General features: G+C 45.9%; 1 protein-coding gene across 1 annotated transcript; it reads right to left on the bottom strand.

Annotated features, from left to right (window-relative positions):
* Positions 1-19,480, bottom strand: LOC310768758 (cytochrome P450 2A13-like). The gene is made up of 10 exons (XM_083627501.1): positions 19,350-19,480; positions 14,120-14,310; positions 9,034-9,196; positions 6,757-6,906; positions 5,887-6,047; positions 5,097-5,273; positions 4,702-4,843; positions 4,353-4,540; positions 2,909-3,050; positions 1-2,818 (listed from the first exon to the last, which is right to left on the bottom strand). The coding sequence occupies exons 2-10, from the start codon at positions 14,288-14,290 to the stop codon at positions 2,637-2,639; spliced, it is 1,476 nt and encodes a 491-aa protein (XP_083483627.1). The 5' UTR covers positions 14,291-14,310; positions 19,350-19,480; the 3' UTR covers positions 1-2,636.
* Between the last annotated feature and the right edge of the window lie 3,717 nt (positions 19,481-23,197).

The raw sequence follows: 23,197 nt of genomic DNA, 5'->3' as shown, positions 1-23,197 counted from the left end.
TTTTTATTAATAGCAATATTTTATTAGGAAAAAAATCACTTATAAAGAAAGCGACAAAAGGAACAGTGCAAAAAATACAGTGCAATACAATAAGCATAATCACTTACATTTCCATACATCTTTATTTTGATATTAGTGCTATTATTATCTTGATGCATATACGGTTATGAATGACCTACTACATTCTGCATAGACTCATTCCAAATGTCCAAACAAAGTCTACATCTATAAGCAACCCCTTTCAGAAGTTGCGAGTGTTGCCCTGTTGTCAAGCCATTGATTAAAGGGATCATATCTTAATTCTTCCAGTTCATCAGTATCAGTCTCTTAGCCACTGTTACGGCAGAATCCATTTTCATTGTGCCGTTGTCCATTTCCATACAGTAGGTATAAAATTTAAAAGAATATTCTCCTCTGAAAATGTTAACTTTTTCCATACAGTCCTATTTATATAGTCCAGCAATTTCTCCCAGCACTTAGCAAGTATAGATCACTATAAAAATATATATTTCTAGGAGGCATTGTCCTTATTACATCTCCAGCAAAAAAAGCTACTTTAGCCAGTCCTTTTTTATACAAACATAAAGGAGTCCAATAAATTCTGAATATTATTTTCTGTTGTATAAATCTCATTTTAAGACCCATCAATACCGTTGGTACTGAGGCTAAAACATTTTCCCACTGTTTGGGTGGTATTGAAAGTTCCAGTTCTTTTTTCCAACCATTTCTTAAAGTCTGCATATGAAACTTACTTATTGATAATAAACATCTGTAGAAAGTGATCGTGTCTTTTTAGTTTACAACAAATTGTCCAGTTGCTCCAATATCTCAGGTGCCTCAGAAGCTGAAAAAGCTGCTGCTCCAAACAAACTTGTGAGGAGATTTGGGGCCAGATCTGTTCTCTTAGAACAGCGAACATATGAAACTAATCTTGCTCATCTATTGATTGGTCCAAAGTCAATACACCTGCTTCCATCCAATTTTTCCATGGTACCATCATTTCCCCAATTTTTAAAGTAGGATTTCCCTACAAAGTAACTTCGGCATGTGAGAATGGGACAAATTTGCTTTTATTAGACAAGATATTCCATATCCTTCTAACTCACTTGATTGTTTCAAGGGTCACAAGAAATTTCAAATACTTTGATCCTAATATTGTCCAACCAACCAAAGGAGATTAGATAGATAGACGATAGACAATAGATGATAGATATAGATAGATAGATAGATAGATAGATAGATAGATAGATAGATATAGATAGATGATGATAGATAGATAGATAGATAGATAGATAGATAGATAGATGATAGAGATGATAGATAGATAGATAGATAGATAGATAGATAGATAGATAGATGATAGATAGATGATAGATAGATAGATAGATAGATAGATAGATAGATATAGATAGATATAGATAGATATAGATAGATAGATAGACGATAGATAGATATAGATAGATAGATAGATAGATAGATAGATAGATATAGATGATAGATAGATAGATAGATAGATAGATAGATAGATAGATATAGATAGATAGATAGATATAGATAGATGATAGATAGATGGATGATGATAGATAGATAGATAGATAGATAGATAGATGATAGATAGATAGATGATAGATGATAGATAATGGTGATGATGATAGATGATGGATAGATAGATAGATGATAGATAGATAGATGATAGATAGATAGATAGATATAGATAATAGATAGATAGATATAGAGATAGATATAGAGATAGATGATAGATAGATGATGATAGATAGATGATAGATAGATAGATGATGGTGATAGATGATAGATAGATAGATGATAGATAGATAGATGATAGATAGATAGATAGATAGATAGATAGATAGATAGAGATAGATGATAGATATAGATAGATAGATAGATAGATAGATAGATAGATAGATAGATAGATGATAGATAGATATAGATGATAGATATTCTGAGGTTTCCCACATCAGAAAGTTAATACCAAGGGTGTGTTTCCAACTTTGAATGCTTGACAATAGATAGGCAGCATAGTATAGGTCAAGATTCAGACAAAGAGATATACCACAATGCCCCAAACCAGATAACAGTAAAACTTGACATTCATATTAAAAAAAGAAAAAAGAAAACCCAAACGGTTCTTTCAAAGTCTGTCCCAGGAATGGAGATTGCAAGGTTCCAGAGAAGCAATTTCCCCTACATTATGGCAGACCTCTTCTGCCTCCCCAAACCCTTCAGCACAGACTGAGCTGCAGGGTTAACAATTCTTCCTTCACAGTGAATGCTTCAGCACAGGAAAGTGACAAGGGGGAAGAAAAAACACAGGATGGAAAAAACGTGCGGAAAGGGAATCTGATGGATGGAATGGGGGGTGAGGAGAGGGACTCATTCATGGTGCCTGAGGGAAGGAACGGAAGCTGTGAGTCAAGGACCTTCCAAAAGAAATACGGGGGAGGAATTCTACCAATGGAAACACAGATCATGGAGCTTCAAAAGCAAGATTCTGGAGGCTGGAGGGTCAACCTGTTCTGGCCCTTCATGAGTTCAAGAACTCTCCAACTTTGGCATTTGAGGCAACCAAGGTGGGTGGCAACAGGATCCCGCTTCTCCAAGACACCTGTCCTCCTTCAGAGGGGAATGGCACACATTTCATAAAAATGTGGAATGGTGGCAAAGCCAACCAGCATGGGAGAGATGTTGATCTTTTCACGAGGGACGGGAGATTTTAAACGGAAGTTCTGCAGGATGCTGGTGAAGAAGAGGAAAAGCTCCATCCGGCCCAGATTCTCCCCCAAGCAATAGCGCTTCCCTAGGAAAGAGGAAGAAGGTAAAGTCAGCTTTTCATGGTGCCGTTAGAGATGGTTCAGGAGTGCTTGGAAAAGGAAGGGGACTGACTCACCAACAGAGAAAGGCATAAAAGCCTCATTCTTCTTGAACTGCCCATTCTCATCCAGGAAATGTTGGGGGTCAAAAACATCTGGTCTTGCAAAGTGTTGGGCGTCTCTCAGCACAGACCCGAGCATGGGAAACACTTCAGTCCCCTGAACAAGAGAGGGAGAGAAATGAGAAGATACGGGAGAAATGGGAGATTTCAACACCAGGCCGATTGGTGGAGTGGTCAGTTCTGAAGCACAGGAGCTTATCATAGCCATGCCCACCCCCCAGAAAGTCCACAGATACAAGCAACTGTGGCAATCCATCACTTTAGATAAAAGGTAAAAGAACCCCTGACCATTAGGTCCAGTCGTGGCCGACTCTGGGGTTGCGGCACTCCTCTCGCTTTACTGGCCGAGGGAGCCGACGTACATCTTCCGGGTCATGTGGCCAGCATGACTAAGCTGCTTCTGGTGAACCAGAGCAGTGCACGGAAACGCCGTTTACCTTTCCGCTGGAGCGGTACCTATTACGCTTTGATGTGCTTTCAAACTGCTAGGTTGACAGGAGCACGGACCGAGCAACGGGAGCTCACCCCACCGTGGGGATTCGAACCGCTGACCTTCTGATCAGCAAGTCCTATGCTCTGTGGTTTAACCCACAGCGCCACCCGTGTCCCTATCACTTTAGATAAACATACCCTAATCCCAGAAAGAGCAGCAATGTCGCATAGTGTAAGACCCCATTTATGAGAGTTAGCACAACTCTGGTCCTCTGCCTTGCAAGCAGCCAATGGGGCTGGCAGAGGCATTGCGACTGGTGCCTCGTGGGGGGGGGGGGACGGTGGGGGGGGGGAGTCAGCAGGGAGGTTGGTGCTCTGTGGAAGTACCAAAGGAGCCCATGTGGTCCTTCTGCTGACGTATCTGCACAGCGCTGGCCTCGCAGCTGCCTCGCTCCTCCTGCTAAGCCACAGCGATGCCAGGAGAACAAGGGAATATTGCTGGGCCTCCCCAGTATCCACACCTGCTATAGTTTCTCCAAGGACCACCATTGAACTCTGTGGTGCCTGCATGCGACTGAAGAAATTGTCCATCTAGCACAGCATCCTGTTCTCACAATGGTCTGCTGGGGACTGTGACCCCTGGCAGGGCCTTTTCAATGACAGTTCCTCATTTCTGGGACACTACCCTTGGTGGCGCTGTGGGTTAAACCACAGAGCCTAGGACTTGCCAATCAAAAGGTGTCTATTCCTGTAATGGGAATTGAACCAGAAAGGGCTGGACTCCTGATGTTGTGAAGACACAGGCAGATTTATGAGGAACTGTGCTGAGACCAAGAAAAGGATCCCCAAGAGTCGGTGCTCACACACTAACAAGACAGAGTGCTTGGGGAATTTCGCTGAGCCACAAACTGTATCTGGAAACTGTACCGAAGGGTCTGAGCCTCAGGAACTAATAGAACCACCGTACCTTGGGAAGATTGTATCCCCGGAACTGGGTATCACGGGTCACACGTCTTGCTACCCCCAAGGGGAGCATGTCACCAAATCTCTGGATCTCGTGGATCACAGCATCCGTGTAGGGCATCAGGGGACGGTCATCCATGTTGGGAGTGCGATTCGAGCCAATCACCCGTTCAATCTCTTCGTGGACTTTCTCTGTTGAGAAATCAGCAGGATGAGACCAAAAGTGCTATTTGCACCTTCCAGGGAGCTAAAGAAGGATCCCAGCTCATAGCTGGGAAAGCATAGAGGGACCCTCCCATAGAAAGGCAAGGACACATCTCTCCAGCCTATTTTTCTCCCCCTTCCACAGTCACCTTCAACCTCTGGGTATTTCAGCAGAAGCAGGAAGCCATAGCGCAAGGTGGTGCTGACCGTTTCTGTGCCAGCGAAGAAGATGTTGAGGGTTGTCATAACCAGATTCCTTGCAAAGAACTCTGTGTTTGGGTTTTTCTTATCCTAAGTCAGAAGGAAAATGCTAATGGAGGATGCTTCATAGATTATATGTGGGTAGAGGCTAAAATCTGGTCTTCATATGTCTCCAAAGCTTGTTCTTTCCTGCTGATTGGCTAAGCTGCAGTGTTGTCACGATTAAACCAATGAGGATGAAGGGACAGTTGAGTAGTGTTGAAAAGGTGGCTTCGTTCCAGGGATCCTAATTTCCTTTCAGACAAATACTTTGATCACAATACTTAGAATGAAATCACCATACCTGCTGCATTTTCACCAGGAAGCAGTCAATGAAATCCCGAGGGGCATTGGGGTCCAGGGTCTCCTCGTGGTCTTTTACCTTCTCCATGATGAACTTCTCCAACCCTAAGAGTTGCTTGAAGGCTTTATGTTGTGGGCCAGGCAGGTACTGCATGATGCCCGAGAACATGTCATAGAGCTGTTTGTGTTGGTTTCAGAGGGTGAGGGGAGAGAAAACAGATATTGCACAAAGTGAAGCTGAGGTGAAGGTCTGTGGAAGTTGGAAACATATCATGGAAGTTTGGAAGAAACTACAAAAAAGGCAGACTCGGATAGTCTCTCTCTAAGAAGAACAGAACAGGCAGGTGGAATTCCTGACTCCAGATAGAACTTGGCATCAACTGCTGACTAAGCTATCAGCTGTAACAGACATGACCTCAGGGTCTGACTTCTCCTCTTTCAGGGATAAGGATGGAGACTTGGAGGAGGACTCAGAGGGTGAGAAGGAATTTTTTACAGTGCCATCAGCCTCAACAGCTCAATCTGGGATTCTGTGAGGCTGAAGCAACATTCTAAACTTGCTCCAGTCAGACCTGGCCAAGCAGCAAGGCAGATCAGGAGTTGCAGCACCATGGAGAGCTCCAAGTGAGCAACTTGCCCCAAGAACGGTCAATAGCTTTTTATTAGCCACTGCCAAGCACTGTTCCTTGTGGAGATCTTAGATTCTTTCAAGACCAGGGGAAAGGGGCAGCTCTCCTTGTTTCCATGGCCTCATCCCATGTGCTCTCCCTCTCCTCTCCCCTCCAATTTACCTGCCCCCAAGAGGTGGCAGTGAACTGGAAGCTACCCAGCATCATGCTGAGCAGGGAGACGAACTCCTTATCTTCGTATTCAAAGCGATCGCCAAAGGCGATGGAGCTGATGACGTTGGACACCGTGCGGCTCAGCATGTAGGTGGGGTCAAAGGGTGCACCTAGAAAGAAATATACACAAAGGGAGCACCTAGAAAGCACGTCACTCAACCCAGGAACAAATCAAGAGTACACTTTGCAAAGCAGTCCAGTCTTATCTCATTATTCCTTTGAGAAACATTACTTCAATAGGATGTAGAGTGTTGGTGATGTATTTAGCTCCGGCTAGGTTACGTCTGTTTCCACCCATTACCAAAAGTAAATATAATATTCAGTATAAAGCCTTCAACTGCCCACTCAAATGCCCACTGTTTCTAACTATCACCTGTAACTCATTAAGCAGCATTTCTTGAAGATATCAAAACTGAGCTCACATATTGATTGATTGATTGATTGAGAACCTGGCTTCTGCAGCTCTGGCTAGGAAATGGAAATATGGCATTGCACAGCATCCAAGACACCCTGGATGATAGAAAAATTCTGAAACGGGGCTGAGGAAATGGCAGAGGCCACACATTGGAAAGCCATCTAGAATGATTTCATCCTACTCTCTTAAACCCATCAGAGGATTTTGATCCCAAGTTGTATAATACAGAGATAGGTCAAGTAGACCCTCCCCTGGACTTCCATTGTCCACATGAAGGCTAGGGAGTAGGGTTGTTTGAGGTTGTTTCCACTTCCAATACTCCCGAAGTTAAGTGTGTCTTGACCTGGTTTGGACCACTAGCGTAACATGAGTCCATTTCTTAAAGATACCAAATCTGAGCTCACTTTTTGTTGCCCTCAGGGATTCCAGCAGGAAGTGGGCCTCCTCCATGATCCGATCTTCAATGGATCTCCTTCCCATCCCAAAATTCCTCAGTGTTGTGATGGAGAATCGGCGTAGCTGTTTGGCCCGTTCCCCGTTACTGAAGACAACCCCTGAGAAGGAAAGGAGGAAGAGGAAGGAGGAGGAAGGCATGTGCTCTGAATGAGAACGTGATTGAAACTGCACAACAATGAAGAATGCCCCCCTTAAAAACTCACATTTTGAATGTTTTGCCTGGTTTCTAAAATTATAATATCAGCATTTGGAAGAACGTTGTAAGCGTCAGGGTTTCCTCTCATAGGGTGTGTGCCTGGGTGTGTTGTTGTGTGCAAAGAGAGTTGTGGTCTTTATAGGATCTGTTAGAATTCCTGCTCCAAGATTGCAGTCATGGGATTGTTGTCTATCACATGACGGTATACGTTTTGACTCCACAGAGTGGGAAGTGACGGAGACAGGATGTTTGTGTTACTGTGTTCCGTGAAGTGGGACTATTGCCCTTTGTTTTTTTTCTCTTTGCTGTCTGATGCTAGAGAGAGAGGGAGCCATGTTGCAGTGCTCCGTGTGTGTTTATACGTAAATAAAGTAGATTAGCCAAAATGCTGAGTTGCTGAGGTCTGTTTTGCAAGCTGCGCAAACTCTGTGGATCCCTAAGTGTGCCGGTGTCGGTTGGCATCGGTCGCTGTGATGTTCGGGCTGAAGAAAGCTTATGAATCTCCCGAACGATCGACCAGGAGGGAAAGAACATGCCAGTCGGGCATGTGTCTCTGCCAGGGTCCTACTCGAGTGTAGGCTGATCTCCTGACAGGATCATGGAGTTGGGGGGGGGGCTTGCAAACTCTCGTCCAGCACTCTTCTTGATGGCTTGTCTCAATGGCATTGGAAGACATTCTCTCTGCCACACTTCTTTCCACTGTAAAATATGTACCTTATTTTAAAAATGTACTTCAGGCACATCCAACCCCCAAGAGACTGTGATCTACTCCCAGTACAAGAAAGCCTCTCCTCCTTCCAGAGGGGAGGTGTTGTGAGCGGGAGCCGGTTCCCGCGTCACGCAGGGGGCATTCTGCCCTCTGCCCAACCATCACCGCTGACGCACCACGCCTCCCAGCCGGTCACCCAATTGGGAGACACTGCAGGGGTGTGGTCTAGCTGTTCAAATGTGGCCACGCCAGCTCTCCCCTGCCATTGCCCTGCCGAGTTTTGCGAGTCACCCACCCACCACTCCCTTTAGTGCGTAGTTTCTCGCTTGACCTTGCTATGGACCCATGGTTGGTCACCCTGGTTGCCCAGGGGGCCTGGTAGGAGTTTTTTCCAATTGGCAAATTGGCACCGGCCTCTTGGTTTTTTTCGCCTACCTCGTAGCAATCGTCACAACTTTCTTGGTATTTGGCGGTTAGGCATTGGAATGTGTTGTTGGTGTATGGAAGGGCAAGGTGTGGCCATTGCCTACCCCTTCACTTATGGGTATTCCGTTAAAGGAATCCGGCGGTCGTGGATCCTGTCCGATGCCCTGCGTGGCGGGGGGCCATGGCACGACCCCCGGTGACATCAGGGGAGAGCTTATAGTTGTATTTGCATCAACAGGCTCCCCCTACTGGTGGTTAACCCCTTGTTGGACTCACCCCTCACTCTGAGTGGGTGGAGTCAAATTTGCTCTTGTCCAGTGCCTAGGCCAATACCTTCTCACATGCTGTAATCAATAAAGTTGTGGTCTTTTCTAGCCCATTAACCTAATATGCTGTGTCCTCGTGTCTTTATTATTCCTAAGCAGGGGACGGGTCCTCGAATCACAATACTGGCAGTGATCTACCCATTGCCATTGGAGGAAGGAGGAGTGCCCTGAGTTGTTGAGCCTAAGGGGGGATGCCATAAATCGCTCACTTTGCTGCTGACAAATTCAAGCAGCGTTAAAGTCAAGTATCGTATCTGCTATCACCAGCTGCAGATGCCAAACAACTGCCCACTTGATGTGATGGAGGGACAGAGTGAGGGGGACAGGGGGTGGAGACATTCATTAGCCACTTTAAATAATCCCGCGATCGATCAGGAGCCCGCGATGGACCAGGATCATCCAGGGATCTATCTGTTGATCGAGGTCGACCGTTTGAACATGTCTGATTTGCTTCATAGGACCAGGGGAGGTTCACTAGAAGTGCCCTATAGATGCCCATAATCATGCACTGTGGTCTGCATTTAAAAAATAATAACCATGCCTCTGGACTGCAAAAGCAGAGACTGACCGTAACCCCGGAAAAGCCAGTCAAACGTGGCTTGCTCTCCACGGCCACTGAACTCTTCAGCCTGGTCCACCAGGGCCTCCTTCACGGCATCGTATCCACACAAGACCACAACACGGCGGGGCCCTAAGTGGATGGTGAAGACAGGACCATATTTCTCACGGATCTGCGAAAAGAGGAGGAGGGCATTGTGTGAGGTCATGGAACAGGTGGAGAGATGGAGCAAACAGATTGGTTTTCAGGAAGACAAGGAATCGTAAACACTGGCTATCATGTGTTGGTGGAAGAGGGGAGCAAGACATGTCAGGAAGGCAGGAATGACTGTAATAATAATAATAATAATAATAATAATAATAATTATTATTATTATTATTATTATTATTATTATTATTATTTATACCCCACCCTCCCCAGCCAAGACTGGGCTCAGGGCGGCTAACACCAGGTATAAAAACAATTGATTAAGATACAACTTAAAAACAAGATTAAAATACAACATTAAAATGAAGCCTCATTTCCGTAGAAACTCAAATCAAAAACTTTTTGGGGATGAAAATGTCAAATCTTCACCGAGGCCAACTATCCAGACTGGTTCTACGTGGGCCAGAAAAAAGCCAGGGAAGTCCCCAAGTAGGAGTTCCATCACAGAAGGAGAAAGGAAAAAGGAAAGAGGGGAAGGGGATCAAGTTGATTCCAAGCCAAAGGCCAGGCAGAACAACTCTGTCTTATAGGCCCTGCAGAAAGAAATGGGAAAGAAAGATGGAGCTCACTGGATCAAGGTGCCTCAAGGAAAGGGGACAATGAGCCAGTGAGTGGACCTCTGTCTAAGAGAAGATGCATTGCAGGGTAAGGTACGGAGAGATGGGACTCTCGTACAGGACCTGGAAGAAAAGGAGGCTAGAGCTATTGGTGTGGAGGGAGTGGCAACCCATGAAAGCTTTGAGGAATGGGGAATGCACAAGCCAGGATGCTACAAATTCCCTACCCCAAAAAAAGTATTTTAGGAGAAAAGCACACCATCTGGCCTGGGTTCAGATATCAAATGGCCTTGTAATCTCACCAGGTAGTTGGTGTCAGCAAGCTGAATCGGGGTGGGAAAGAGTCGATTCAGATAAAGCGCTCAGAGAGCAAGATATTGGATTATGGGAGAGTTCTTATTCTCCCAGGTCTTTGTTGTCCATCCCAAACGCAGCTGGTAATATTAATACTAAGAAGAAGAAGAAGAATGTGCCACCCTACATCCAAAGATCTCAGGGCGACTCACAAGATAAAAAAAATACAAGATAAAAATTCTAGGTTCATTGACACCAATTACACAGGTAGACTGCAGGAGCGTTTGGGTCGGTCGTTGCAGTTCAGTGTTGGAGCTAACTCTTTATTCTCAAAACCTCCGTCTCCATAGGACTCTCAGCAGTTCATTCCCGCTGGTCTTACTGCGTGCAAATCAGTTGCTGAGACTGAAAGCTCCCGCCTTCGCGATGCTGCCCTCCTCCCCCCCAGTTCAGATGCAGGCCCCACCCTGCTACCTTCCTGCTCCGAACTACCTCCTTCCCCTTCACAGCCCTGCTGCTGCCAGCCCCATCACCACACCTGTAACCTCACCTGTGCCCTGTGCCTGTAACCTCACCTGTGCCACAGTGCAGCAGCAGCAGCAAGGGTGCAGTGGCAAGGGCAGGGGGGCTGTGTTGGCAGCCCAGGCAAAGTCCCAGGGAGGGAGGCTGTCGGCAGCACAATGGTAGGGGTGGGGTCAGATCTCCTGGCCAAGCAAATGACTTCACCTCAGCTAATGCCCCTGGTCTCCAGTTTTACCTACTGGGTGCAGACGGTTCTGCGGACGAGGGAACTGTAGAAATAACAGAGGACAGCACGGGAGTTGAATGCATGTGAGCTGTGCAGGAGCAAGCAAGCTAGCAAGCTCCAAACAAGCTGCCGGCTAGCTCTGCAGAGGCTCCTTTTATTAGCAGTCAACAATTGGAAACAGTAGTGAAACCACCCTGAACTTAATGTATTTCCAGCAAGGAAAGTTGCAGGTAGTTCTGAAGGTGGAACTGGTACAATAGGGGTATACAGTCATACCTTGGGATAAATACACTTCAGGATATGTATTTTCGGGTTGCGCTCTGTGGCGACCCGGAAGTAACGGAGCATGTTACTTCCGGGTTTCGCGCTCACGCATGCACAGATAGTCAAAATGATGTCATGCACATGTGCGGAAGCGGCGAAACAGACCCGCGCACGCGCTGACACATCTTACGTTCTGTTCAGGATGCGAATGGGGCTCCAGAATGGATCTCGTTCGCATCCCGAGGTACCACTGTACTATGTGTATGGCAACTGTCTGTTTATGTCACTTGATGCGGCACTAGCTTACGCAGCAACGGTTACCTAAAAATGGGGGAGTGATGTTAGGATTTTTATCTATCCAAGCTGCTGCAGCAGTGGCAGTATGTTTTGTATACATCATGTGAGTGTCTGAGTGAGCGTGAGACAGGAAGTCTCATTACTGTTGGAAGTCAGTTTCACTTCTGTATGCGTCGCCGTTTTCTGTACTGGTGTTCAAAGAGCACAGACGTGCCGATGGAGTCTTTGTATATAGACTGTAAATAAAGTAGTTCTTGAACTACGAAGGAGTCTTTCTTCTGCTATGATAAACCAGAAGATTAGTGTGCTCTTCTCAGTTGAGAAGGGTCGCTTACCACTGGTCTCTCTGGACTGAGGGAGATTTACGGGCAGAGGGGGCCACTGGAGAGACACTCCGAAGACTTGGGAGGTTGGCAGCCTTTCCCGGGGCGTGTTTCCAACACATTTCCAGCGCTAGCGATACACGTGTCAGATAGGCGTTTCCCCCCCAATGTTCCCCTGATACTCTAAAGTCTGTTTTTCTTGATCCAGCCAAGTGGAACTTTAAGCAAAGCTTTCTGCGATTGAGGCAAAGGTCAGAGAATGGGCATGGCGGCCAGACACGCTGTGGCATGTCTTATGTGGAGGTGGAGGTGTGCCCCCACGCTGCATCCGCATCCCCACAGGAACTCGAACCAATTACGAAGAACCAAATAGTTGTATTGCGGATAAAATGCATGTTGATAAATGCGTCCCCCCCCACACACAAATGTGCACAAGCGGCGACCACAGTTGCACATATTCTGAAAATGGCACACACAGTGGCAGAAAAACAGCTCTTCAAACTTTGGATCCCTGCCCTTTAGAATTGGAGAAAGAAAGGAAAAACCTTACAAAAACAGCAACGCCTTTAGGCAGTGCCAAGAAAGGCTCTGCAAAACATCCTGTCATTACCTCATCCATCAAACAGAAGAAGTGGAGACCACACTCTGAGGGAGCTTCTAATTAACGCTTGCAAACCCTTTTTCATGAATGGAAAGGCCAGAAATATATGAATGCAGTAGTTTGTTTTAAAACAGAATTCGGACAAAAGTCACAAAGTCATGTGCAGAGTGGATCAGAGGGGTTCTGAGCAGCAGGGCATGGCCAGGTCACGGGCAGAAAAACAGAGCAGAGCTTTCCAGACTTTGTGTGTTGGTGATATGCCTTTTAGACATGCCTCATTTTGTGACACAGCACATCAGTTTTACTAGCAAACTGGAGGTTAAAGCAACCCCTTTCCAGCCCCAGGAGGAGCGCAGGAAGCATTCGCGCGACACATCTACACACTCCAGCCAACACATGAACATGTCAAGACACAGAGTTTGGGAAAACTCTTGGTTAGACTGTGTACAGGACCAGGTCCTGGGTCATAATAATAATAATAATAACCTTAATCTTAATTTTCATCATCATCATCTACAAAAACTGGAACACAAATGCCTCATCTTGTTCTCTTTCCTAGTCCAATCAAGGCAACACCATCACTGCCTAAACTGGGGTGTGGGGAGAGCCCTGGGATTTTTGAGCGCCTCACTAGAAATAGCACAACAAAGAAGAAAAGGCTGCCTTTTATTCCTGCATGGCAGGGGGTTGGACTAGATAACCCTTGGGGTCCCTTTCTGACTCTAACATAGATTCTGTTCATCTGAGACTCACCATTGGGGGACCTCCCCATTTTCTTTCATGCCCTCCTTGTTTCCAGGGGTCACCCCATACAGCCTTTTTCTCATTTGCACGACATTTGCGATGTGTGTGTGTGTAATGCAAACCCATCTGGATACCCACCCTTCATTCTGACTTGTCTGTAAGGAGGCTACAAGACAAGCAATGGGTGCCCCACACTTTCCAGGGCAGCCACATCAACGAATCTATGAGTTATCTATCTATGCTTGATGGTGACAGCAGTCACGAAATTAAAAGACTCCTGCTCCTTGGGAGAAAAGCAAAGACAAACCTAGACAGCATCTTAAAAAGCAGAGACATCACCTTGCCAACAAAGGTCTGTATAGTTAAAGCCATGGTTTTCCCAGTAGTGATGTATGGAAGCGAGAGCTGGACCATAAAGAAGGCTGATCGCCGAAGAATGGATGCTTTTGAATTATGGTGCTGGAGGAGACTCTTGAGAGTCCCATGGACTGCAAGAAGATCAAACCTCTCCATTCTGAAGGAAATCAGCCCTGAGTGCTCACTGGAAGGACAGATCCTGAAGCTGAGGCTCCAAGACTTTGGCCACCTCATGAGAAGAGAACACCATCTGCAAGAGACCCTGATGCTGGGAAAGATGGAGGGCACAAGGAGAAGGGGACGACAGAGGACGAGATGGTTGGACAGTGTTCTTGAAGCTACCAGCATGAGTTTGACCAAACTGCAGGAGGCAGTGGAAGACAGGAGGGCCTGGCGTGCTCTGGTCCAGGGGGTCACGAAGAGTCGGACACGACTAAACGACTAAACAACAACAACAATCTATGCTTGATAAGCCACTTGGGACACAAGAAGTGAACCTTCTAACGTCTGGTTGAGGAATGTGCACTTGGAGCGTTCCTGCACTGCAGGGGTTGGGCTATGTGACCCCTGGGGTCCTCTCCTTCCACACTTCTAGGCTTCCAAGTCCCCGAGTGGCTTGCAAAACTATTGAGGGTGCTTGGCGCTTGGCCAGGAAGTGAGAGGGAAGACGGCCAGATGGACGGACAGGCATCCAGAGACTTACCTTCATCAGCGACTGATACATGTCCTTTGTGTTGACTTGCAGCAGGTTCCCAATGAAGGGCAGCGGAGTCGGTCCAGGCGGCAGCTTCTCTTTCTTCTTCCATGCCGAGAGGAGCAGCAAGCAGAAGAGGAAGGAGGCCAACAGGAGGGTCCATGGGCCCAGGAGGTCCATGGGGAGGCTGGAGTAGCAGCCTGCAGGTGGGGAGGAGAGGAAGAGATGGAGTTCCTGGAAGGAGCTTTTCCAGCTCAGCCGCAGCTTCCGAAAGTTGTAATTAAGTAAACAACAGATTTATTTATCTACCCTCTTTCTCTGCAGTCGGAGATGACAATAAATTAATTTCCAGAAGCTCCAGAGTGAATTGTTCACTGACAGGATAGAGAAAATCTGCTGGGTGAGTGATCTGGGAGTGGGAGAAAATCTCAGCATTGCCTAAGAACCACTTAAGGCACTGGGGATCAATCCAGCAAAAACACTTGCCACTCCTCTTATTGTTTTATTTCACTGCCTTTGAAACTACGCCTATGTCAATTTAAGTGCTCATGCAAAATGTGACCTGATGACTGATTTAGGTTATTGGTGAAGGTACTTGATAAAGAACAAGCAGAAAGCTCAGTTTGAACTATAAATCAAACAAAGGTGTTCTCTATCTCTGAGAGGTTTTCTCCCTGGCTCGTCCTGTGGTTCTTTTGTGCCTCCGTTGTTCATATTTATTTTGCAAAGGAAATTTGTACTTGTGGTGAGATTGGAATTCTAAGCATCACGAGGACACACTACTTGACTGTGAGAAGGCTGCACCGTGAATGCATGTGACTGCAAGGATGAAGAATTTTGTTTTGTTTTTTTTAAAGAAATATTTATTAAGATTTTACAAAGACAAATATACAAAAACACATAATAAAAAAATAAAAAAATAAGTAAACATACAGAAAAAATAAGAAAAATTAAAAACAATTATTTTTCATAACTTAAAACTCATTTGCTTGTTTCTTTGACTTCCTCACACCTCCCCTTCTTGTATTCCCATTTAAATAATCAAATCAGCAAATCCTTACCCTCTTTCATTTATCTTATCTCTATAACTTAACATTTTATAACTCAGTATTTTCATCCATTATCAATTCATTTTTGCATATTCTTATTAACTTTGTTGCTAATACCACTTATTTCCAATCCAACACCATTTTAGTTATTTTTTTACCTATTTATACCCTTCTTCCATATTCTTAAAGCATTACAGCTGGAAACCACTTAATTTCTATCCAACATCATTCTAACATTCATTAATTTTACAATATTTCTGTAGATAGTCTTTAAATTTCTTCCAATCTTCTTCCACCGTCTCTTCTCCCTGGTCTCGGATTCTGCCAGTCATTTCTGCCAATCCCATATAGTCCATCACCTTCATCTGCCATTCTTCCAAAGTGGGTAAATCTTGTGTCTTCCAATACTTTGCAATAAGTATTCTTGCTGCTGTTGTAGCATACATAAAAAAAGTTCTGTCCTTCTTTGGCACCAATTGGCTGACAATGCCCAGAAAGAAGGGGTTGCTCGTGCGTAAGTTGCCGCCACTCCTGGCTAGGTTGCCTGGTTAAACCTTTTCTGTCTGGACAGCCCTTCACTTCGTGGCTGCTTCAGTCACTAGCAGAATCCGTCAGTGGGCGTTTCCTGAACCTCTTCCAGCGTAGAAGTTCTTTGACGCCCAGTCTCCGCCTACTCTCCCTGCGCGGACGTCTTCTGCGCAGGGTGGGTGTGGGTAGCGGAGGACCCGTGCTCTCCCCGCTGGTCTCTGGCGAGGAGTCCTGGAGCCCTCTCGCCGATTCCCCCATCTGCCCCCCTTTCTCCCTGGTGTCACGCTGATTTCCTTCCCCAGCCGATGAGCTGCCTCTCTCCCTGCTGGGCCCTTCTCCAGCATCACTTTGGAGCCTTGCCTCCGCCTCTAGCTCCGATGGCAGTTCCCTGACAGCACTGTTTGAGGAAATAGGTGTGCAGGTGAGAAAAATGATTCTAGGAGAATCTGTTGATGAAGTGCCAGAATTGCCAGAAAAGGAGATAGAAGCTCCTTTTCTGGCAATTGCAGGCTCAGATCGGGTGCGGGGGGGAGAGAGCCAAGGGGGGAAGAAAAAAATATTTGAATCAGAGGCGCAGTCTGAAAAGCAGAATGGAATGACAGAGTTGCACATGGGTGTGCAAAGACTGGGAGGAACAGAGCTGCAAAATACTAGGGGTTTGGTTTATTTATTTTAGGGGGGGCAGGAGTGGAGCCAAAGCAGAGAAAGGATAGACTTCGTGTGCACTCTGAAAGGAATATTGCTCCTCTGGTTAACTGGAAGAAGAGGAGAAAGACTGGACAAACAAGATTGATGGACTGATATACAGATACAGGACTGATACAGAGCTGATATCTGGATGGAAACGACACGGGAAATGGATTGGGGCACAAATTAAGGTTTTAAAGTAACTGAACTTCTATGCATTAATATACAAACACAGCTTTTAAAAAGCTTTTCTTTCGGAGGAGGAGATAAAGAATAAAGAGGGACTGTTCTATAATTGAAACAAAATTTAAAAATTCCTTCCACTGGCACCTTAAAGGTAAAGGGACGCCTGACCATTAGGTCCAGTCGTGGCCGACTCTGGGGTTGCGGCGTTCATCTTGCTTTACTGGCCCAGGGAGCCGGTGTACAGCTTCCTGTCATGTGGCCAGCATGACGAAGCCGCTTCTGGCGAACCAGAGCAGCGCACAGAAACACCGTTTACCTTCCTGCTGGAGCGGTACCTATTTATCTACTTGCACTTTGACGTGCTTTCAAACTGCTAGGTTGACAGCGCCTTAGAGACCAACTAAGTTTGTTATGGGCATGAGCTTTCGTGTGCATGCACACTTCTTCAGAAGAATCTTTTTTAGACTTTCTGCATAGAAAAAAGTAAACTAACTGGGGAGCACTGGGTGGAAGGCTGGCAAAAAACAACGTCCAGCAAAAGGAATAATTGAATAAGATAGACGGAGCATTTGACCAGCTGGAAGAAATATTGACTACACATCTGACCGGTGGACAGCTGCAGGTCCTTTTATCTCTTTGTTTCTCTCTTTTCTCTCATTTATTATCATTCTCGTGTTATTTGTCTCATTCTACTGTGGTAAGAACTGTATACAGGTGTGAGAGGCAGAGAAGGCGAGAGCTCCCAGGGTGAGAGGCTTTGAGAAGAGAGGGGGGAGCCCAGGTGAGAGCTGGGAGGGCACACCTGCCTCTGGAGAGGATAAACGTTAAGGTATAGTGACGAGGCAGGATCTTGCAGCTTCTTTGTCTCTTCCTTCTTTCTTTAGTTTCTTTCTTTTCTTTATTTCCTGCAGATGGGTTTGCTCCTTTTATTGTACAGTCATACCTCGGGTTACAGCCACTTCAGGTTGCGTTTTTTCAGGTTACGGACCGCCGAAACCCCGAAGTACCGGAATGGGTTACTTCCAGGGTTCAGTGGTCGCACATGCGCAGAAGCATCCAATCGCAACCCGCGTGTGCACAGACGTGGGTTGCGAACGCTGCAGCTTGCAAACGTGCATCACACACAATCACGTTCACAACCCAAGTGTCCACTGTATTGCAAAAACTTCAATTAAAAAACGGGGCAGAGCTCACCCAGCTGCTGAGAAACGGGCAGCATCGCATTGGGGAAGAGGCTGCTAGGCCTGGGAACATTTCCCTCCTCTTCTCCATATTCATTGGCGTTTATATGGTGCTTTCCTGCCAAGTCGTCTCTTTTCAAAAATGAAGCACTGAAGCAAATAAATAATCTAAACTAAGAAGATGGCTCTGGGGATTAGGGCGGAACACACCGTCCAATTGGAGCAGGCCCTGAGGCTGCCTCTGCCTGTGACCCTTGCCTTCCTCCAACCCCCCCCCCCCTTTCCCAGAACTTTTTCCTAGGTCTCAGGAGCGACTGTTCTTTCCTAAGAGAGACAGTGCAGCATAGTCAGTGGCGGAGACAGATGATAAAGATAGAAATAGATAAAGATAGATGATAGATAGATAGATGATGGTGATGATAGATAGATAGATAGATAGATAGAGATAGATGATAGATAGATAGATAGATAGATAGATAGATAGATAGATAGATAGATAGATAGATAGAGATAGATAGATAGATATAGATGATATAGATAGATAGATGATAGATAGATAGATGATAGATAGATAGAGATAGATAGATAGATAGATAGATAGATAGATAGATAGAGATAGATAGATGATAGATAGATAGATAGATAGATAGATAGATAGATAGATAGAGATAGATGATAGATAGATGATAGATAGATAGATAGATAGATAGATAGATAGATAGATAGAGATAGATAGATATAGATGATATAGATAGATAGATGATAGATAGATAGATGATAGATAGATAGAGATAGATAGATAGATAGATAGATAGATAGATAGATAGATAGATGATAGATAGATGATAGATAGATAGATAGATAGATGATAGATAGATAGATGATAGATAGATGGATAGATAGATAGATAGATAGATATAGATAGATAGATGATAGAGAGAGAGAGATGATAGATGATAGATAGATAGATAGATAGATAGATAGATATAGATAGATAGATAGATAGATAGATAGATAGATAGATAGATAGATAGAGATAGGATGATAGATAGATAGATGATAGATTAGATAGATAGATATAGATAGATAGATAGATAGATAGATAGATAGATAGATAGATGATAGATAGATGATAGATAGATAGATGATTGATAGATAGATAGAGATAACCTTTCCTGTGCAGTCCATTTATGCCCCCCAGCTCTCCCCCCCCCCCGAGGTTTCCAGCAATTCATATTCAGAAGCACTGCTGCCACTGACTGTGGAGGCAGAGCTCAGCCATCACAGGGAGGAGAAGGAGGGTGATATTGAACGACCACCCTTGAGTTCCTCCTCACCCCAGGGTGCCTGCCAAACCATTTCACTGAAGTGCCTCTGGTTGCCAGGCGTTCATGTTCCCCTCCCCTACAACGTCCTGGGAGCGGGAAGGGTGGGAGAGAGGGACACAGCTCAAGAGGGAGATTGGCATGGGTGTACAGCCGCCGTTCGGCCATTCAGTGTCCAGGCTCTTTGCCCACGGATCCCGGTTAAGCTAAAAAACCGAGGTTTCCCTCCCATCCGCCAGGGCTCAAATGTCTTGCAAACGCCTCTCTGTGCCACTGTCCCTACCTTAGTCGGCTACTCAGTCTGTCCTGCTCCCTTCTCAAAATGCTTGTTGCACACAGGTCCATACCCTTTGCAATGGCTTACTGAGGCACCCAGAAGGGGAGGCAGCGGAGGAGGAGGAGGAAAGAGCTGGACTTAAGCCACACTTGCAGCTGCAGACATGAACTCAGTCGCCCGCTATTATTATTTCTATAGATTTGTTCTCCCTCCCCTCCACCCCCCACCCCAAAAAAGGACAGAAATAACAAAAAGGAGAGCGGGGGGGGGACACACCAGAAATCTAAACCATGGGTAGGAAAACTAAGGCCCGGGGGCCAGATCCGGCCCAATCGCCTTCTAAATCCGGACCACAGACGGTCCGGGAATCAGCATGTTTTTACATGAGTAGAATGTGTCCTTTTCTTTAAAATGCATCTCTGGGTTCTTTGTGGGGCCTGCCTGGTGTTTTTACATGAGTAGAATGTGTGCTTTTATTTAAAATGCACCTCTGGGTTATTTGTGGGGCATAGGAATTTGTTCATTTCCCCCCAAAAAAACATATAGTCCTCCCCCCCCCAAGATCTGAGGGACAGTGGACCGGCCCCCTGCCGAAAAAGTTTGCTGACCCCTGATCTAAACTATGAAAGCATCACAACCTGGAAGGACAAAGAATGTAAAGATCCTGAACATCTCCAAAGGGAACCGGTTTAATTGTTAAATTAAAGAGACTTCCAGTTCTGTGGTACACAAGTCTAGCAAGGGGGGGAGACTCCACCCTCCTCAGATCACATCTGGCTTTCAAGGGGCGGTTGGGACTCGACCACTTCCTACATTGGTTGTCCAGAAACTTATTCTCTGAATGTAGGTTTCTGGCGAAATGTGTTTCTGGCATTCTGTACCTTTACCAAGGCAACTGGTAGACTCCACCATAAGATTCACTTTTGGGTGGGGGCTCCTGGTTGTGAATGTTTTGGCGGATATACGTCCTGGTGTTTGGGCTGATGGTGAAGTATTCAAATCTTGAAAACACAAGAAGTGGATAAAAGACCCTTTCTAAGTGGTAAGCTTGAAGGGACATGGGTGGCGCTGTGGGTGAAACCACAGAGCCTAGGACTTGCTGATCAGAAGGTTGGCGGTTCGAGTCCCCACGACGGGGTGAGCTCCTGTTGCTCTGTCCCTAGCAGTTCGAAAGCACACCAGTGCAAGTAGATAAATAGGTACCGCTCCGGCGGGAAGGTAAATGGCGTTTCCGTGCGCTGCTCTGGTTTGCCAGAAGCAGCTTAGTTATGCTGGCCACATGACCCGGAAGCTGTACGCCGGCTCCCTCGGCCAGTAAAGCAAGATGAGCGCCACAACCCCAGGGTCGGCCACGACTGGACCTAATGGTCAGGGGTCCCTTTACCTTTACCTTTAAGGGGTAAGCTATAGTTCTCATTCTGGGACTGAGAGTTACATCTTTGTGTAAGGAGGACTTTGAAGGAGATAAAAGCAAGCATCCAAATTAAGCTTCTTTCTAGTCATTCTGCTGTGAGTATAGAATCTATAAATGAGAATCAAAAGTCTGGGGGTGGGATATGGAGCTTAGATCCAAATTTTCTACTGCAAAGGGGAGTCAAAGGACAGATCCAAGGGAGCTTCTTTTGAAAAAGGGGGGGGGGAGTGTGGCAAATGAATTTGTATCTTTCGCAGGAAATTGCAGCAGCCCAGACTCTACTTTCCTCTGATTTTCTGACTCCCCCCCACAGCACATATACCATATTTTTCCGTGTATAAGACTAGGCTTTTTCCCTAAAAAATAATGTCAAAAATTAGGGGCGTCTTATACAACAATACACCCCCCATTTTCTTAAATCTAAGTCCCCCAAAATAGGGGGTGTCTTATACATGGGGGGGCGTCTTATAGACGGGAAAAACGATAATTAAAAAGAGGCCCTCTGGAATCTGTGTTTTTAAAACCTGTACGTTAGGTGCAAAGCAACATTTAATGTTATGTGTAGTTTGGCCCTGGATCAGGCCCAGCATCCTAGTCGAGCATCCTGTTCTCACAGTGGAAAACCAGATTCCCATTATGGGAAACCTGCAAGTGGAATCTGAGCGCAGCTGTAATTCTCCCCATTTGTGGTTTCCAGAAGCTGATATTCAGCAAGACGCCGCCTCCCACCTCTGGTTGGCCATTGTGGGAACAGGTGGCTGGACTAGGTGGGCCTTTGTTCTGATCCAGGTGCAGGATTCTTCTTGTGCTCTTAGGAAAAGAGACCCTCAGAGCTTGATTTATTACTGGCCGACTCCCTCCTGTTGGGTTCTCAGGTTTCCCCTGCTTCACATGGGACAATGGGAGTTAGCAATCTCCCTTTGTATGGGTCAGGTGATCGATAATGTGATGCTAAGGGCAGCAGATGGAAAGAACAGACGAAGAGATGCACCACAAAGACCAAAACCAGATGATGGTATTCATATTCACATTTAAAAAAGAAAACTATCCCAGGAAAGGAGCTAGACTGTGACTGGGAGTGGCCGCCGGGACCACATAACACCAGTCCTGAGAGATCTGCATTGGCTTTCTGAGCACAATTCAAAGTGTTGGTGCTGACCTTTAAAGCCCTAAACGGCCTCGGTCCAGTATACCTGAAGGAGCGTCTCCACCCTCATCGTTCAGCCCAGACGCTGAGGTCCAGCGCCGAGGGCCTTCTGGCAGTCCCCTCACTGCGAGAAGCCAAGTTACAGGGAACCAGGCAGAGGGCCTTCTCGGTTTTGGCACCCGCCCTGTGGAATGCCCTCCCACCAGATGTCAAACACCTACCAGACTTTTAGAAGACATCTGAAGGCAGCCCTGTTTAGGGAAGTTTTTAATATTTAACGCTGTACTGTTTTAAACACTTGATTGGGAGCCGCCCAGAGTGGCTGGGGAAACTCAGCCAGATGGGTGGGGTACAAATAATAAATTATTATTATTATTATTATTATTATTATTATTATTATTATGATTGTAGGATTCCAGAGAAGCCATTTTTCCTAGATTACGGCCAACACCTTCTGCCCGCAAAACCCTTCAGTGTGGACTGAGCAGCTGTCATTTCCTGCAGGGTTAAGGATTCTTTGTTAACTGCTCAGAGTGAAAGTTTCAGCACAGGAAACTGACAAGAGGAAGGGGTGGGGGGAAACACCAGATGGATAAAGATATCCTCTTTGACTAGCAGCAGGAAGGGAATCTGACGGCTGGAATTGTGGATGGAGAGAGGGGCTCATTCATGGTGCCTGAGAGAAGGGAACGGGGCTGAGAGCCAGCGATCAGCTGTTTATTCCCATGGGCGTTCCATTCCAAAAGAAATGCAGAAGGGGGAAATTCTACCAATGGAAACAAGAGATCATGGAGCTTCAAAAGAAAGAATCTGGAGACAGGGGGTGTGACGCTAACAAATGAGAGTGCTGGAGGTGAAATAGTTAAACAGGTTACCCAATCAGAACCCAGGGGGTGGAGTCAGAGGGACTATAAAACCAGCTCTGGGAGGAGTTCGTTGGGAGTTGGGTGGTTGGTTGGAGTGGGAGTGAACTGGGATAGAGTCTGTGGGTAGGTTGAGTTAGTATAGCGAAATAAGCTGAATCAGGAACACTTAGGAGCTAGGAAGACAAGTCAATATCTGAGAGGTGGCTTAGTGAGTGAGAGCAGGTAGCGGAAGTTATAAGTCTGGATAGGCAACCCATTGACCGATACCGTTTATGAAACCACACGCTTGTTAAACTGCAATAAATAAACAGAAGTTTATGTTCAAATTTAACCCTGACTGGACTCAGCATTGTACCAGGTAGGGCCTGGGTGGTGGCAGCGAGAAATAAAGTGGTGGCACAGGGATCAATAGACGGTGAAACATCCG

Source organism: Podarcis filfolensis (assembly GCF_964270895.1).
Source record: "Podarcis filfolensis genome assembly, chromosome: 8".
Lineage (NCBI taxonomy): Eukaryota > Metazoa > Chordata > Lepidosauria > Squamata > Lacertidae > Podarcis > Podarcis filfolensis.
The sequence above is the reverse complement of the archived record's forward strand: the minus strand, read 5'-3'. Positions and strand labels throughout refer to the sequence as shown.

Coding starts and splice junctions, on each gene's coding strand:
- LOC310768758 (XM_083627501.1), bottom strand. CDS start 14,290: ATGGACCTCCTGGGCCCATGGACCCTCCTGTTGGCCTCCTTCCTCTTC. Junction 6,907..9,033: donor CTGGCTTTTCCGGGGTTACG/GTCAGTCTCTGC, acceptor TTTCCTTCTCAG/GGGTTGTCTTCAGTAACGGG. Junction 5,274..5,886: donor CTGCCACCTCTTGGGGGCAG/GTAAATTGGAGG, acceptor CAACACAAACAG/CTCTATGACATGTTCTCGGG.